We start from the raw sequence: 17,189 nt of genomic DNA, 5'->3' as shown, positions 1-17,189 counted from the left end.
CGCGCGCGTCACGGCGCCGCCGCCGCCAGGGCCGCCGCCATCCGGGGGCGGCGTCAGGCACGCGCCGCGAAGTCGAAGGGCTGGAAGGCGCCGCGGAAGCCGCGCGCCGCCGCCGCCTCCTCGCCGCGCGGCGCCGCCGCCGCGCACTGCCGCCAGTCCGCGCGCTGCGGCAGCGCCAGCAGCGCCGCGCTCGCCAGCACCGCCCTGCGAGCGCCGCCGGTCAGCCCGTGCGCCCGGCCTGGCGTCACAGCGCCCCCCCACCCCCGACGTGACGTCACAGCCCACCCCCCTCTGCCCCGACATCACCCACCGCCCCTAGCCCCCTGTGACGTCACAGCCCACCCTCTCTTCCCCCTAGCATGACATCACCCACCTCCCGTAGCCCCCTGTGACGTCACAGCCCACCCCTCTCTTCCCCCCCAGCATGACATCACCCACCTCCCGTAGCCCCCTGTGACGTCACAGCCCACCTCCCTTCTCCCCCCAGCATGACATCACCCACCTCCCCAACCCTCTGTGATGTCACAGCCCATCCCCCCTCCCCCCAGCATGACATCACCCACCTCCCCTAGCCCCCTGTGACGTCACAGCCCACCCCCTTCTGCCCCAACATCACCCACCTCCCCTAGCCCCCTGTGACGTCACAGTCCACCCCACTCACGCCCCTGACATTACCCACCACCCCTAGCCCACTGTGATGTCACAGTCCTCCCCTTGCCCAGCTGCGGCATGACGTCACAGCCCTTCCCCTCTTGGTGTGACATCACAGGCAGCCCCCCAGATGCCCTGTCATGACATCACAGCCCATAACCCACTCCCCCCACCCCCAACCTCAAACATGTCATTCATCTGGCATGATGACATCACACCCCCCTTCCCACCTTCCCCCTGCCTGCTCACTTCAGCGGAGTATTAGGGAGCAGGGAAAAGGGGCAAAACGTGTCCCCCCAAACCTGCCAAACTGCAGCGGAAAGCTTTTCCGGATGCGATGGAAAAGCTTCTCGCCCGTGTCCAGCTCCACGTAGAAATAGGGCGCCCCGGGCTGGGCCACCTGCGAGAGAAAAGGAGACCTGGCTGAGACGGGCGGTCGAGGAAGAGGCCCCGGTGCCAGTCAAGCTGCCAGACCTCTCCTTGCCTCAGACCACGCAGGCCCCAAGGACGGGCTCCATCCTGGGGGCTGCCTGGTGCCGCCCGAGGTGGCACCCAGACTCTCCAGGGGCAGGGAAAGGATGTGGTTTGGTTTCTGCCGCTCACGATGACTTCACCTGCCCCTGGAGTCGCTGGGGGTCCCTGCCAGCAGCTTAGTCTTAACATGCAAAATGACCCTCCACCCCATGGGAACTACTGTCCTCGAAAGGATGGCGATGAGGAAAAACCACAGGCAAAAGCTTGTCTCATACTTGCTTGATATCTGAGTGCTCTGGGATCTCTAACAAGTCAATCTGCTGTTCTTGAGCCTGGGTGATAAAGGCCTCTTTAATGTCTTCGGCAGTGCAGAGGTTCAACGGGAGGGGAATCACCTGGAGAGCATGGAAAAAGTTTTCATAAGAGGAAAAGACAACCCGTTTACACGCAGGAAGCAGTAAATCCATCACTGGAGCGGGTTTGCTCCTCAGTGCTTCTCGTCTTCAGCACGTTAGACAGGTGAGCACCCATGTCTTCAGGCTTAAACTTATGATTTCTTTTGTAGGAGTTGAACCAAAAAGAAAAAAAGAATCCTGAAAACTGAAAGCTTGAAACAGTTCTCAGGATGCCCGTCCTCCTTTCCGATCTTTGTGGTGGCTCAAGGCCGCTCTGATACTGTTACAGATCTGCCAGATACAGAAACCACCACAATAAAACATCAACGGGTCGACGCACACAGGGGACGCCTATTCATACTCCGTGAAGGCACTGGAGTAAAACGGAAGGCTTTCTTCCCCTATTGCACTAAAACCAAAAAGAAATAATTAAATCATACCTGTAACTGCAGGTGCTGACTCTTATAGTTCCTTTCAAATAAGACGTATCTCTTTCCCTGGCTTCTGAAAAATTCCTTTAGGGCAGATTTGTACTTGGTCACTTCTTCCACCACCTCTGCAGGGAGGTCAACTACAGACTGGTAGTGCCCAACAGGCAAAATCAGGACGTGGTCAGGTAATAAGCCTCCCTTGGCCAGGGCAAGATAGCACTAGGATGAAATAAATACATATATACATATCTATGCACACACACACACACGTTATTCACTTGTGTGAATAACACAAGCGCAAACACTGACTACACTGCAAAGCTTAACTTGTGCTGACCACACTCTGAGAGCATCCCACAGCCTCTTTTTAATGCCTCTTTTTCTACGTTGCTCATTAGAGATGATGTTTGTTAAAATAAAAAAATAAAAAAAAAATCTAACGCGGGAAATCTGTCTGCAAGAAAAGCTGCTACGGCTCCGTCCACTCTAGGGAATATTTTTCTGTCACACGAGAACTGGTGAAGTGCATTTGGGTGTAGGGGGTTTATGGTACCAGCACAAGCTAGAGAAATCGGAAACACTTCACAGTGTGGCTATTACAGCCAAATCCATCATGCATTCCTGGCTTATTTGGGATCCGATTTCAATCTAAAATAGACAAAATATGAGCCAAAAAAAAAAAAACAGTGAATTTTGCTATTGGTTTATTGATTTAGAGGGTTTTCTTTTTAATAAAAATAAAACACAGCCTATATCTGTTTTGATAGTCTGTGCAGACTACAGTCTGTCTGGACAACCTGTAGATAGTCTGTTTTGACAGTTTTTTGATGGTGCATCTCATCCCTTGTTGAACATAATGTTATCAGCAGATACGTGGGAGAAAGAGGCTTTTGCAGTCTGCATCTGGGCACTTCAGTAAATTTGGACAGCAGTTCCAAGCCAGGTTGCCTTCTTTCTCTCTCTTTTTTTTTTTAATAGATTTAAAATTAGAGATTGACACTTGAAATTGCTACGTCCTTGCATGCTCCTGCCTTCCCACGAATAAAAGAAGGTACTTACGTGCGTGCCGACACTAACAACCAAGTGCTTCTCAACCTCCGGGCTGGCGAGGCAGAACCAGCAAGGCCCCGTTGGCTGTGCTTCAGTGGGAGAAGAGGGAGAAACAAGCATTAGCATTATTTGGGAGAATGAACAACACTCAAAGCAAGATCCCAAAGACAAATGTTTTCTTGGATACACCACGGAAGGTGTCAGAAGCACTCAGCACTGCAAGGCAAAATTTGGTCAGAGAACTATTGCTCCTCTCTCAAGCATTCTGATTTAGAAGAGGACACTAACTCCAGCTAGTTACTAGTTGACAAGAAAACACCAGGGAATTTATACAGAAGAGACCAAGTATCAGTGCACAGATACAGACAAGGACAGATGTGGTCAAGAATCTGTGCTAGTCCTGGCACGTTCAAGTATTCCTCATACTCGAACATCTAGATCCACATCCCAGATTACGATACTGGAGCTGACCTCGAATATAACCTGATTGTACCAATAAGCATTTGACTAGGATTAAACACAGGACTTGCTTCATCTGTAGACTTCAGAGAGGGACAAGCAGATTTGCAAATGCAGGAACATCGACGGGGCTCTCCCAATGACTTCAGAAACGAGGTATCTCATTCTGAGGGTTGATTTCCCAACAAAATGGTGTACCAAGATTCCCTTTTCATCACAAGGAGCTCCAAAAGACTTTGGAAGCTACCTGAGCTTGCACAATGGCATGCTATGTCTTACAATAAAAGGCAGGTGCGGTGGCAGAGCTGCACACCCACATTCCTTCGTTAAAACTGTCATTCCAGCCAGTCATGCCCATGTAGGCATCTGTAGAGCAGTGAGGATGCCCTAGTTTTGGCAAAAGATAGTTCAACCTGTAAAAACCTTGATTTGCAAGGTGCACAACATTAATAATGGCAATAAAAAACACTCAGTCCCATGTAAGCTGCAACAAGCAGGCTCATCTATCAGAGACATTCTTGCAGAAAGTCTTCTTAGGAAAGAAATAGCTTTGGAAATAGAAGAAATAGCAGTGGAAATAGCTTGCACGAGAAACAAGGGGAAAGCTGGCCCAATATTCATATTAAAAGATCAAATTTCTTCATTACCAAAACTCCACGTTTCTAAAGATATGGGTTTGCATCAGTGTTGTCACTGGACATTCCTGTTTCTTCAGAGGTTCAATTTCTGATTTCTCCAAGTCAGACAAAACTCAAAGGAGATCTACAGCCCAGAAACACGGGCAACGGAGGTTCCTCCCCTCCAAGTTCATTAGTATTTCCTCAGGAAAATACTAATATTCAGTATTTCCTGAGGAAATACTAATGCCCTGTTTTGAGGACAACTGCTTTGCAGACTGGGCAGTCGAACAGTGCAGTGAGAGCTGTGAGGGATGCTCTGTGATAAAAGCACATACTTACGGGGCTTTTTAGGCTGCTTGGGTTGGGAGTTCCCTCCTCCTTTCCCATCCGAGGGACGTTTCTTCCCCTGGCTCTTGTTCAAATCAAAAAAGAACTGACAGGCGGGTTCTTCCTGTTCAGGAAACAACAACGAAAGCTCATCACAATCACACCTGGCAGAGACACAGTATGCACACAACCTGCCTCTTTCCTGAACGGATACGTTAACATCCAGCAATTGCATCAACCTCCTTGCAGGGAATGATCCCAAGAATGGAACAGTCCTCAGACGCCTGCACATCCTCAGCCTAGGAGGAAGTGCTGGGGGAGCTGTGCAAAACTGCTACTTTCTCTTCCCGAACTTTCAAGACACTAAAGCTGAAGTGTCTTTTCCTGCAAACTTTGACAGTTTTGTGCTGCCCATTTTAAACCATGTAGTTAAGTGCAAAGTGCTAAAATAACCCCAGCAAGCAAGCAGATCCGACTACACCATCCAGGAAGGAGGGTTTCCATGGACGGCAGGGGATGGTGTAGTCGGATGGTGGGTGGAAGAAGGCAGCAAACTGGAAGGTGGCGGTGGGTGGAAGAAGGGGTCAGTGGGAAGACAAGGGCAAACTGAATCGTCAAATCCCACACCTCACATTTATATAATTGGACCAACTTAAGTTGTTTTCACCCAACTCTGAACCATGATGAAGAGCAAAGGTACCCAAAGGTTAGAGCCGAACACCACGCCAAGCTCTCCAGGCAGAGTGAGACATGCTCGCGAGTGGACATGGCAGTACCTCCTCTGCGCACACAAGCGTCTTGGCCTTATGTGCCTCTTTCCGTAATTTTCGGTATGGATTTTCCGTGACATCCTGGGGCTGTTTCACCAGCTCTGCAGGGTCCATCAGGCTCATTGGCACAATGCTGAACGCATAGAGATACTGGGAGGAGAAGAGAGAGAGAACTCTAATGCCCAAGGCTTTTTGGCAGGACTGCTGCTGTGAAGAGGTCACCTCTGGAACAGTAACGTACAACTTAGTTCAACAACAAGACCATAAATCAGTGTTTCAACCAGGGTGGGATGCGGAAAGATGCTCCTTGTGTCAGCTTCCCACCGAAAGCAGCCAGGAGTTTATTGCTGTACTTCCAAAGTCAGCTATTTGAAGCAAAGCACTAAAGAAGTTTTTACCTAAAGTACATACATTACACCAAACGTTTTCTCTGTAACTGTCTTCACAGCTATATACTGTTTGTACTTGAGAGAAGAAAAGTTCAAGGGGGGTCAATACCTTTTTCTTGCTTGTGTTGCCAACATCAGCCAGAGCAATAAACCTGCTTACATGCTGTGGGGCTTCCTGTAGCACTGTGTGGTTTCTATGGGGAAACACATTTTTTATTTATTTTTTTCAAGTGTGGACATATACTGAAAGGACCCTCCAAAAACATCATCCTGTACGTAGACAAAATTATGATTAAGGCTATCAAACACTTAACAGCATGGACTTTGCCACCATTTCTTCGTTGGAAGACATGAGATTATTTAAAAGGCCTGCATGACTTCATTATGAATGGAGAAATCTTTCTCACAAATTAAACGAGGTTTCACTTGGTCTTACGCACCTGTAAGGAACTCTTTCATAATAGGTCTTCTCCAGCGCAGCAAAGTGATACCTTGGCTTCAGACTTGCAGCTAAATTAGATATCAATGCAGAGCCACATTTCTTGGGATCTATTTCTCCCTACAAAATACAAGAATTGTGTGCTGGAAACCTACAGTTTGTGATCAAAATGGCAATAATCTCACTCCCCAGGGCAGGTGAAAACAGCAGCTGCAGTGGCCTGATCCTTCATTTCCAACTGGAACAAATCCTGGGGAGCAAAACATGGACTGGATGTGCATCCAGGACAGATCTTGGTTGCTAACAGTTGGACTGGCACCACTCTACCCTCCAGAAAGCAGATTTCCCTTCGGTGCTCCCTTTTGCTGCCCTTGCAGCAGACAGGGCAGAGGTAAACACCAAAGCATTTCTCACCAAAGCCTGGCTGGTTCCAGTACCATTGGAAACAGTCAGACCTAAGGAGGATGTGAGGAGAACAAAAAAAATAAATAAAACAAAAAGGTATCTCGCCCACTTCTCCCAAGAAATTAATCCTTATCCATGAAAATTTAACTCCTCACACATATTTCACTGAAAGAGAAACTTAAAAGTTACAAAGAACAACAAAAAACCCTGAACACTCTTCCTTCAAATGTTCCATTTGATTTGAGGGATGTGGTTTCAGCCCCTTAACACCCAAAGGGATCTCAAAGACTTATTGCTGAAATGGGCAGGTTATGAAGTACCCACTTCCAACAAGAGTGTATTTTAACAAACACATATTTGTCTGTTCATTCCAATTAATACAGCCTCAGAAAATTCATGCTGATGGCCAACTGAGTGTGGAACGATCTGCCTATAAAGAATCACCACATGAATTTCAAGGGAAGACTTTGCTCTTTAAGACACAGTATCCTTACATCTCGTTTGTCTCCAGTGCTCTCGTTAGCTCTAATTTAGTTTTTTGTTTTTGCTTTCAGACTGAAGGTTGGATCTTTTTTTTTTGAATATCTAAAGATGTGGAGGGGAAGCAAAAAACACAATTTCTGTCATAGTACATGGCTCTCAACTCTGAGGTTTCTGATCATCTGAAGTCATGACCAGAAGTTCGCCTTTGCTTAGGTACACTGCTAACTCTCAAATTTGGACTAAACAAACTAAACAGTGCCCTCAAAATTCAGACGGAAAAGGACTAGACCATTTACTACAGCTGACTGATACCTAAAGAAATAAACACAGACATTTAAGGTTTGAAGGAGGAAAAAGATTGACTTAACATTGAGTAAAACTGCAGACCGGACAACAGCATTCAATGCTGGGGACCAACAGCCTCATCACACAGACACTGCAACCAATCCAAGACAGCAAAATTTCGTGTCGGATGGAAACAATTTGTTCTGACTTTTCAGTTACAAAGCTAAAACATTCTGGGGTTTCACAAATCTACCCCGCTCTATCCTTAAATCTATCTTTGAAAAAGAACAGCGGAGGTGCACGTTTTGCTCACAGCTTTCTCAAACGCTTGGGGAGGGCGTGATGAACCAAAGTCAATTCTAACGTTGATGAAATTAATCTGTTAAGGGGGGACCTGCAAGGCCTGGCCTCCATTTATGTAAAACTGATGATTGTGGAGATTGGCAACACTGGAGCAGAGGGGAAAACAGATGCTGGAGAAATACCTGCAAGCCAGTTACAACAGCTTGAACTCAAGCTAGAAGGCTCCACAGTCCCTTTTCCAACTTACGTTTCTACAATTGCGGAGGCCTGCAGTGCCCAAGGGAAAACTGCTCTTTAGAAAACGCATGTAGTTTGCCCTTTTGATTTACTATGGCAGAGCACAACCTGGCAGCCAGGACTGATGCGAGTTTTAAGCTGCAGCCTGGGTTGGTAAATAAAACTGGCAAGAGAAGCACTAGGATCTAAGGGAAGAGAAAGCCTGACACGAGTTTCCTCTACTGATTTAAGAAAGTCTGAGGTAAATCCAAGGAAAGTACTTACAGGACTGTTGCCGAAATTCCCCACATCCCTGGGCCAGGGAGACGTCAGCAGTATATCCACCCCTCTGAACTTGGGAGTTGACAGCAAAGATGTTGTTAGTTCTGTCACGTCCTTTGAGCTGAAACTGTAGGCGAGAGCGGGCTCGTGCTGGGACTCGGTGCCGCTCAGGTACGCGATCTGCAGCCCAGAAGCACCACTGAAAACACCCCTCCGGCCTGCACGGACACACAACCATGCACTTGAGATGTGAACAGGGCAAGTAAGTCTGCATCTGCACCAAGCACAGCAGATCAAGGCTAGCAGCTCTCCCTGACTGCTACTAAACCTTTCTTTCCAGGCAGCTATTTCCTACGTTTAAAAAAATCACAAGAAATGCATGTTTTAACATAACATGCTTGAGCCCTTCCTATGGGCAGAGAGGCGGTTTAGACAACACTGTTTCTGCAGTGCTTCAGAATTTACTTGCTGCTATTTTTGCCAGGCAGCATTATAGAAAGAAATAAGCTTTTCCTATCAGCTTTACCTTCATTATATTTGAAGCTAACACTTCCCACTTAACACAGCCTCAAAGTGCAAAAGCACAGCTCATTTAGGAAACTTTCACTATACAAACATGGAATCCGAGTATAAGAAACACCAGCTTAAAATGCTCAGAAAGGGAAATGGTTTGAGACAGGAAGCTCTTAAAACTTTCATGCAAGCTCAAGCAGACTCTGCTCATCGCAGACCACCTGTAGTGCTACCTAGGTAAGTGATGTTCTCGGCTAATTCACAGCCGCTGACGTCTGGAAAATAGTGCACGGTGTCCTGGTCGTTAGCGCCCAACACATAGGTTGGGATTGGAGCTGTGGGAAAGAAGAATAAAACACGTGTAATCGCTTTGGTTTAGTTCGGGGCATTGCGGTAATTTCGGCTAGCATTTTCTAGCAATCCCACAGGTCCCATCCTGGCTATTTACTTCCCAGTGGCTATTTATGTGCAGCGTGCCTAGAGAACCAGAAATCTTCCTTCAAAATGAGCCCCACCATCCTGCTTTGATGAGATGCACATATCGCTGGCAGAATAACCTCTGGTTTAACTATAGCTACGCTCTTTTGACTGCACAAGGAGATCCCCTCCAAAACGACCCAAAGAGCTTCAAGCTGCCCTTGCACAATCCTACGCAAATGCTTCAATGCACCCAGTGACTCCATTTAAGTTCACACGAGTATTGGAGGACTGAAAACTATGCTTTTTTTTTTTTTTTGGCTGCTGTGGGAAGAGCTAGATTCAGTGGCTCCTTGATCTGCTGGGCAGAATAACCTCCTGCACAATTTCACTTAGCCAAAAAGAGGAGGTTAAAAAAATTTTAAAAAAAAAATCACAAAACCACCCCTTTTGCTACACTGATGGGTATTAGGAAAGGTTTTGTTTATTTCTACAGATGCATGAGCAACATTCTTAATGAGAGATTTCTGAACAGCTCAAAAGGTAAAGAGAGGCCAAGTGAGGACAAGCAGAAACGCACCAGCCCAAGAAGGACCCCACTGAAAACACTTATGGTCTCCCTACACGCTAGCGACCGCTTCCTAAAGGGGCTGCAGGAGGCTGAGCTCAAAAAAATAATACTAATTCTCCCCACCCTCCTACTGCAACGAGGGCATAAGATGTCAAGCTACAAGCCGAGCTACAAGCAACAGAGGGGACGATCTCTGCCCAGGGAACCTTGCAGGCACACTAACACACAGGGAGCACAAGGGATAACCCTGAGGAACGATGGCAAAGGAGAGGTTGGCAGGAAAGCAGGAACCCCGGCTCCTTTTCTGCCTCATTCCAGAGTGGAGACTCAAAGCAGCACTGGAAAAGGCAGAGTAAAAGCACGAGGGATGCTGGTGAGAAGCATCTCCCACCCAAGGGGCACACAAGCCGGGGCCAAGAAGGCTGCGCAGAACTTCTCACACCCATGGATGGGCAAAGGCCTCGGGAAGGAGAAGGTCTCGGCTGGGAAGAGGCCTTGGGTGCAAGGGCTGGGGGGTCCGGGGGGAAGGGGCTTCCACGAGAGCCCTCCAGAGCGGCCGGCGCCGTTGGGCCGCAATCCAAAGGCCGTTTCCAAGCGGCTGCGCCCCGACGGGCAGCGACCCCTCCTTCCTCCCGCTTTCCCCTCACCAGGCGCCGGGGTTGCCGCCTACCTTTCTTACTGCCCGCCCGGTACTCTTCCCACTCCGCCGCCGCCGCGGGGCCGAAGAAGCTGCCGACGCAGAGCAGCATCTGCAACGGGAGCGCGCAGGGAGCGCCTGGCCCGCCGCCTCGCCCGCCGCCCCCCGCCGGCCCCGCGCCCGGCCCGCCTTACGTCGAAGCGGCCGCTGCGGGCCTGCACGCCGCGCACCCGCGCGAACAGCGCGTCCAGCCGCCCCTCCGCGTCGCCGCACGCCAGCCTGCGGGACACGGCACAGGGGTGAGCGCCGCCCGGCATGGCCCGGCATGGCCCGGCCCGGCCCGGCCCGGCCCGGCTCGGCCCGGCCCTGCCGCCCCCCGCGCCCGCCTCGCGCCCGCCGCTCACACGCGCAGCGGCGCCGCCGCCGCCGCCATGGCGGAAGGTTCGAGCCGGAGGCGGCGGGGCGGCGCCATCGGCGGCTTCCGCCCGCACCGCCCCGCGAGCGGAGGGGGCTGGCGCGGGCGCGGGAGGCTGGGGGCCGTGTCCCTGGCGCCGGCTGTGTCCCGTGTCCCTCTCCCTGGCATCGTGTGTGCCCCGTGTCCCTGTCACTGACACCCGTGCGTGCCCTGCGTGCCTGTCACTGACACCCGTGTGCGCCCCGTGCACGTGAAACTGACACCCGTGTGCGCCCCGCACGTCTGTCACTGACACCATGTTTGCCTCGTGTGCCTGTCCCTGGCACCGACTGTGTCCCGTGCGCCTGTCACTGACACCCGGTGAGGTCCGTCTCCCTGTCCCTGGCACCCGTGTGTCTCCCGTATCCCTGTCCCTAGCACCGTGTGCACCCCGTGTGCTTGTCACTGGCACCTGGTGAGGTCCGTGTCCTTGTCCCTGGCACCTGTGTGTGGTCCATGGCCACACTGCTGACACACATGAAAGGTCTGTGCACATGCCCCTGACACCCATGCAAAGTCCATGTCCATGTCCCAGGCCATGTGCCTGTCTGTGACAGTCTGGCAAGGTCCATGTCCCTAACACCCACGCATGGACTGTGTCCTTGTCCCTGACACCCACGGGTGATCAGTGTCCCTGACACTCATGCAAGGTCCACATCCACATCCCTGTCCATTTGCTGGTCTGCGACAGTCTTGCAATATCCATGTCACTGGCACCCATGCATGGACTCTGGCCCTGTCTCTGACACCCATGCAAGGTCCATGTCCCTGACACCCATGCATGGCCCATGTCCCTGTCCCTGGCACCTATGTGAGGTCTCTGGCCCTGGCACAAGACGTGGATGCCTCTCCCTTACACCAGAACGAGCAGGGTCGTGTTGTCAATGCTTGTGTGGGTTCTTCATTTCCCTCTCAGGGGGACTCCCTGCGACTGTCTGTGACACCCCGTGGAGTTTGCATGGGAGAGGTGGGAGATTCCAGCTCCGCACATACAGCCGGGGACGATGCCTCTGTGGAGTGGCAGGTAGAGGTGCCATTTTTTGACTGACGGAAGGGAGTTCTTAAAACAGCTAGTCCTAGAGCCTCCGAAAACAGACAGATTCCTGGGTCTGGTCTTGTGAGAGCGCAGAGCTAGTCAAAGAGGTGTTTTTGGAAGAGCCACTCTGTCATAGCTATGACAGTTTGGCTTGAAATCGTACAACATACATATGAAACACAGAAGTCAAGGTAAATGGTTTGCCTGTGTTCTGAAAGAGAACAAGATACTCCAGCAATCCTGGTGTGGTTTAATGGGAGATGTAGCGAAGCATCATAGGAAAGGCTGGTGTTCAATACTGAAATGCTTGCACAGTGCTGAGATCAGGAACACCCCAACACACAAGGTCCCGTCGGGTGCTAACAAGAAATGAGGAGGCCTGTAAATGAGTTTACAGAGCATCCTAGAAAGAGTGCTCAAGCCAAAAATGAAAAATTCTTCAAATAGCTCAAAAGCAGGAAGGCAGGCAGGGACTGCATGAGACTCCTGAATAAGGAAGGTATAAAGCAGCACATCAGGAAAAGGCCAAGGGGAGAAGCTCACTGGATCCTCTGCCAGGGGCAGGAGTGCTCTGGTACAGGGAGTACAAGCCGTATTTGTTTTGTACAAGCTGGAATCTGGGATCTGCTGGCATGACCTGGGGTAGCAGGACCAAGTGGAGTCACTGTGAACCCCAGTAGCCTTCAGAAATGGTGATTGGTGCAGAAATGAGGATGGAGGAGGGTGTCCTAACCTTCTCCTCTCTGAACTGCTCAGCCTGTGTTCTTGAAAAGAAGTTGTCTTTTGTCTGTACTCTGGGTCCTCAGAAAAACTGCAGTAGCCTTTGCTACCGCATGAGGCCTGTCCAAAAAGTTACTGACATCTACTGCCATGAGATGCTTCACCCTGTGCAGATATGTAAAGGGGAATAATGCAACTTTTGGAGTTGTTCGGGACAGATTTCTTTCAAGACATGGTTACTGCTGGTTGTCTGGTGTATCTCACTGCTGGCTATTAACACCATTTCCATTCTTTCCACAGACCTGACAAAGGAATTCTGAAGAGAGCAAGGGGCTTGCGCTGGCTTCAACTACAGATTCCTTCCTGGCAACTGAGGATGCCCAGCACCGTGGCAGTGAACATATTCTAGAGACCAGACAGGAGATGCTGTGGTTCAAAAGCTCCTGACAGGACTGTAGTGGCCATGTGCAGCAGTCCTCTAGATTGACAAGAAGCACCTTGTTCCCAGGCAGAGAGGGGTGTCAGCTCCTGAAAAGCAAATCCTTGGATGAGATTCTACATGTAGCACTCAAGGGAGTGAGTCATGGTGCAAGAGCAGAGCCAAATTCCTACTTTCTCATGCGCGTATTATCTCTGCAATGGAGGTGGGACTCACACTGCCATCAGTTAGGGGGTATATTTCAAGATGAAAGGGCACAGGCTGCGTATAATAACGGACCACTTGTGCTTAAGTTTTCTCAGGGTATTTACTAATTTTCTCTCTGTTTCTACCTATAAATGCTCTGGAACAAGGCCAGATTTCATCCAGTCTCTGTGGTTTATATCTCATTATCTTAGTTTTAAGCGCATGAAGTCATGGAGGAGCAGAATAAGGAACCTCAGATATGTTAATGCATGTATTGCCACCAGTTTTCTGGGCAAGAGCAGAATTCATCCTTTTGTCCTGCTGCTCTTTACGGTTCTGTGCAGCTCAAGAGAAGCCCCAAATCCTGAATTTGAGGGTCTGTGTGTGTGCTCTCTCAGCAAATGTCAGTTTTCCTCAAAGAAAAGCAGTGTCTGGCTGCTCCCTGCTCCTGCCCCCAGCTCTCAGCACTTCCACCTCCAGCTCAGGTGGGTCTCAGAAGGTACCCATGCCTGCCTCTGCTCAGCCACTCAGCACTTCTCCTTGCTTGCATTTGGTGGAGATCTGAGGACAAATCTCTGCCATCAGGGTGAAGTGTCACTGGTGTTGGTTTTGGCGATGTCAAGACAGCATAAAGATAGTGCATATGGTTGTGTACACCAGAGTTGCTGCAGGGGAAGGAGCTCAGCAACAGAAGCGAGCACATAGCTGGTGGCTGATGGGTGAAAGGAAAAACTACTGGGAAAAAAAAAAAAAGAAGACTATTGAGAAAGAAAAGGGATCTGCAAAGTTTTCTTCTTGGTGCTGTGTTGACATAATGAGGCCGGACCTGAAGGCAGCTGGTCAGACCTTTGAACAAGGAGGCCAAGGCGGCTTTTTAATCTGCTGCCAGCCAGGATACTCCTGTTACCATGTCGTCACATCACTAACTCTCCTGGCTGGGCTGATGCACTAAGCAAAAAGGAGAGTCTCCCCTGAGTTTTCCTTCTGTGGGGCTTTGGGGTGGGTGTTTGTTACTGGGAAGGGTTTCAAGTAGAGGTTTCAAGGTTTCAATGCTGTTTGTAGGAAGAACCTGCTGTCCCTGACTGTGAGCAGAAGGACAGTGTCAATCTCCTTCGTGGGTCGAGGAAAATAAGTTTATGGATTGCTCTCAAAGTTGTCATTTCCCCATTCTCTCAGACTGACACAAAGACACAGACCTAGTTCTGACCTCCTGAAAAACGAGTGCGAAAGAGCTTGTTCCCAGAAAAAGGATTATCTGGGGATCCATGCTTAGCAATGAGCAGAAGCTGGTTTTCAGGGAATAGGAAGAGGTTTGGGGAATTTCAGAGGGAAGCTCCCTGAAGTTGTTCATCTTTCCTACAGTACAGTTGGATTTAGGTCTTAGGTGGTATGCCATTTGCTTCAGGTTCACCACATTTTTGGTATCTCTCACAAATGTCGCACAGTCTGACTCCATAGCAAGGGGTCTCACCCTGCTTCAAGTAGGAGGAGGGACAAGAGACCTCCTGAGGTCCCTTCTGACCGGAGTTATCCCAGGCTTTTCTCCTGGAATCCCAGGAGAGGGGCAATGGAGCAAAGTCCCCGCCTTCCCCACAGCAATCGTTGCCCAGTGGCCCCATATCTGGGGACAGAAGGGGCATCCGTGCCCCAGGGTGCTCTGCAAACCCTCCTGTGCATCTCCCAGCCCTACGCTCCCCTTGGGGTCAGCTCCCTGAGCGGCCCCGTGCATCCACCCTGCCCTTTGTGGGGCAACAGCTGGCAGGGCCGGGGTCACTGCAGCTCCTCTGTGACACGGTCGGCAGCAGGGTGACACGTCCCCCGCTGCGCCCGGCCTCTCCCCGCACACCCTTGCGAGGCTGCGGTGAGTGCAGGTGCTGGAGGCTGCTCTCACCTCTGCTGTGCTTTGGAGGAGCTGCTTTGTCCTCCCAAGGAGAAGGCGAGGGGTGCTTGTGGTATCGTGCTGGAGGCTGTGTGCTCAAGTGCCAAACAGGAGATTGCAGAGGAACATTCCTCCTCTCCTACCCCCTGACTGGGCTGAGCCACAGCAAGGGGGAAGCAGAGATGGACTCCTGGAGGCTTTGCCACAGCGGTCAGCAGAAGGCCACATGTCCTACATACAGGACACACACACAGGGTAAGGCCTTCAGGAGCTCTTTCTTGCGGGTTGTCACGTGCAGAAGGAACTCAGAATGTAGCCCTGCAAAGCAGGCAAACCTGCTGTGCTGGAGAGGAGAGCAGACTGGAGCTTGCACGGGCAGTCGTGGCTGTCCTGTGGGGCTGAGGTCCCAACGTGACGTGCGGGGCTGCAGGGCTTGGGTGCTGTTCCCGGCTCTGACGCTGCCTTCCTGGGGCAGCCCCAGGCAGAAGGGCCTGTCCTTGAAGGTTGCTGCTCGGCTGCTGGTGGGGATGGCCCACCCTGAGCTCGTGGCCGAGTGGAGGAGTTGCAGCTGCTCAGATGCACATGCAGAGTCTGTGTACAGGGACGCAGCATGCGGGAAAGTGGCCCCTGCGGGAAAGGCACTGGCAGGTGCCCCGAGACTCACGTGGGCCCAGCTCCATCCCCTCACTAGGGTGCGGATCCATTGCCAAGTTTCCCCACGGAGTGGTTGCAGAAGGCGGAGGGGTCGTGCAGCCCTGGCCAGGCGCTGCAGAGACTGCTGGCAAGGCTTTGTTAGGCAGGAGTCTTTGGATGTGTCCCTGGCTCGGCTTGCCTTCTTGAATGGCAGCACTGGCTTGGAGCTCGGAGGCACCTTCCCGCTGTGCATGTGAGATGGCAGCATGTCCTCATGCCCTGCTTGTCTCATGCCTCTGATCTATCAGCTCTCACCTCTCCTGGTGTCCAAGGAAAGGCTAGAGTCTGGAGTGAAAGCCTAAATATGCCGGCATCTTTCCTGGATGTTGGCTTTGGGATGGGAGGAAAGCAAGGGGCGATTGCATCTGCACTCGCTGTCTCCTTGCTTTGCAAAGGGCAGAGTGATTGCGAGCTTGTAGACTTAGAGCACGATGTCTCCTTGCCTTTCCTTCCAGATGTGCTCACGATCTGGGAATGTGTGTCCGAGTACGTCATCCAGCAGCTGCTGAGGAACAAGGTGGGTCTTGGGTGCTCCTCCTCCCCTTCCTCCCTGATGCTTTTGCGCCTTCTGGCACTGCTATGCAAGGCAGTGCAATTATTCCTTCCCTCCTCCAAAAGCAGAAATCCTACCCTAGAAGGACACTGCAGCCCTTCTGTCAGGCGGGTAAACTCTCAAGCCTGGCCCCATGGGGGAAAGCAGTGGGAACCTTCTGGTCCTTCTCTGGGGCCCACGGATAGAGCGCTGAGGCCGCACAGGAAGCTGGGACGTCCTTTGGGGGTGTCCGATTGCTGGCAGCCCGTTCTTTCTTAGCCACCGAGGAGGCTTGCTTGGCTTTTCCGTCATCACATCTTCCTTTCAGGGAGAGAGTAAGGAGAAAGGGAGAGATGCGGAGTCTCTAGGTCTTCTCCAGAGCTTTCCATAGTTCCCATCTTTGCCTCTGTGCAGCAGGAGCAGCCCAGGCACAAAGGCCTCTCTCTGTCCTCTGGTGACACATGAGTTAATGCTTCCCTCTGCAGAACTCTTTCTAGGGCTCCTTTGACTTCTGCTTTGTTTCCAGGGTGTCCGAATTCCCAATTTTGGGACGTTTGATATCGTCCTATCGGATTTTGAGAACGGAGGAAAGACCGTTTTCACTCTTCGGAGACCCAGGTTTCACTTTGCAAAGGCGTTTGCAGAGCTTTATGGCCTGAGGCAGGACAAATCACCTGATTTTGGTAAGGGGACAGATGAGGACCTTTCCTGCCCTTGGGGACACACTGCGAGCTAGGGGCTGCCTTTGCCATGAATTGTTTCCCTCTCATGAACCCATCATCTCTTCACTGGGAACAACAGTCTGGCCCTGCCCAGGGACAGCGCTCTGGCACCAAGAGCTCAGGCAGCAGCTGCTGCCGCTGGGGCCTTCTGAGGGTCTGTGGGGCAATGAGCAAGCAGAATAACCCTAAGACCTGTGGTGCAGGCCTTGCGTTGTCCTTCAGCATGACGCCCCTCTGACGTGGCCCCGCTGAGTCCCCCGCAGGCCAGAGTGCACCTTGCCTGGGGCCTGGGACACACAGGGTGCCTGCAACTTATTCCCCAAAGGCAGGAAATGCCCTTGTGCCTCCCTGAGGCTCCCACAGGACAGCTCGGAAGCTGTGGATTGCCTGAGAGCTTGGGGGCAGCTCAAG

At 51.3% G+C, this 17,189-nt stretch overlaps 1 protein-coding gene and 1 non-coding gene across 2 annotated transcripts; both read right to left on the bottom strand.

Moving 5' to 3' along the window:
- Nucleotides 1-53: 53 nt before the first annotated feature.
- Nucleotides 54-10,550, bottom strand: CWF19L1 (CWF19 like cell cycle control factor 1). The gene is made up of 14 exons (XM_088524822.1): nt 10,522-10,550; nt 10,312-10,396; nt 10,151-10,229; nt 8,726-8,827; nt 7,983-8,197; nt 6,007-6,125; nt 5,676-5,760; nt 5,184-5,327; nt 4,420-4,531; nt 3,011-3,090; nt 1,961-2,170; nt 1,401-1,520; nt 954-1,051; nt 54-204 (listed from the first exon to the last, which is right to left on the bottom strand). Exons 1-14 carry the CDS (start codon nt 10,548-10,550, stop codon nt 54-56), a joined length of 1,629 nt encoding a protein of 542 aa, XP_088380948.1.
- On the bottom strand, nt 1,683-1,838 carry LOC148596255 (small nucleolar RNA SNORA12). The gene has a single exon (XR_015913436.1). It is a non-coding gene; the product is annotated as a small nucleolar RNA SNORA12 (small nucleolar RNA).
- Nucleotides 10,551-17,189: the final 6,639 nt, after the last annotated feature.

This window comes from Tinamus guttatus, unplaced genomic scaffold (genome assembly GCF_059628265.1).
Source record: "Tinamus guttatus ecotype Peru unplaced genomic scaffold, ASM5962826v1 Tinamus_guttatus_pri_ptg000023l, whole genome shotgun sequence".
In the NCBI taxonomy this organism is placed as follows: Eukaryota; Metazoa; Chordata; class Aves; order Tinamiformes; family Tinamidae; genus Tinamus; species Tinamus guttatus.
The sequence above is the reverse complement of the archived record's forward strand: the minus strand, read 5'-3'. Positions and strand labels throughout refer to the sequence as shown.

What these genes read in the sequence shown, in the direction of transcription:
- CWF19L1 (XM_088524822.1), bottom strand. Translation starts at nt 10,550, where the DNA reads ATGGCGGCGGCGGCGGCGCCGCTGCGCGT. An exon ending in GCGGCGGCGCCGCTGCGCGT is followed by an intron (nt 10,397 to 10,521) that starts GTGAGCGGCGGG and finishes CGTGTCCCGCAG; the next exon opens with GCTGGCGTGCGGCGACGCGG. An exon ending in TTTCCGCTGCAGTTTGGCAG is followed by an intron (nt 205 to 953) that starts GTTTGGGGGGAC and finishes CGGCGCTCGCAG; the next exon opens with GGCGGTGCTGGCGAGCGCGG.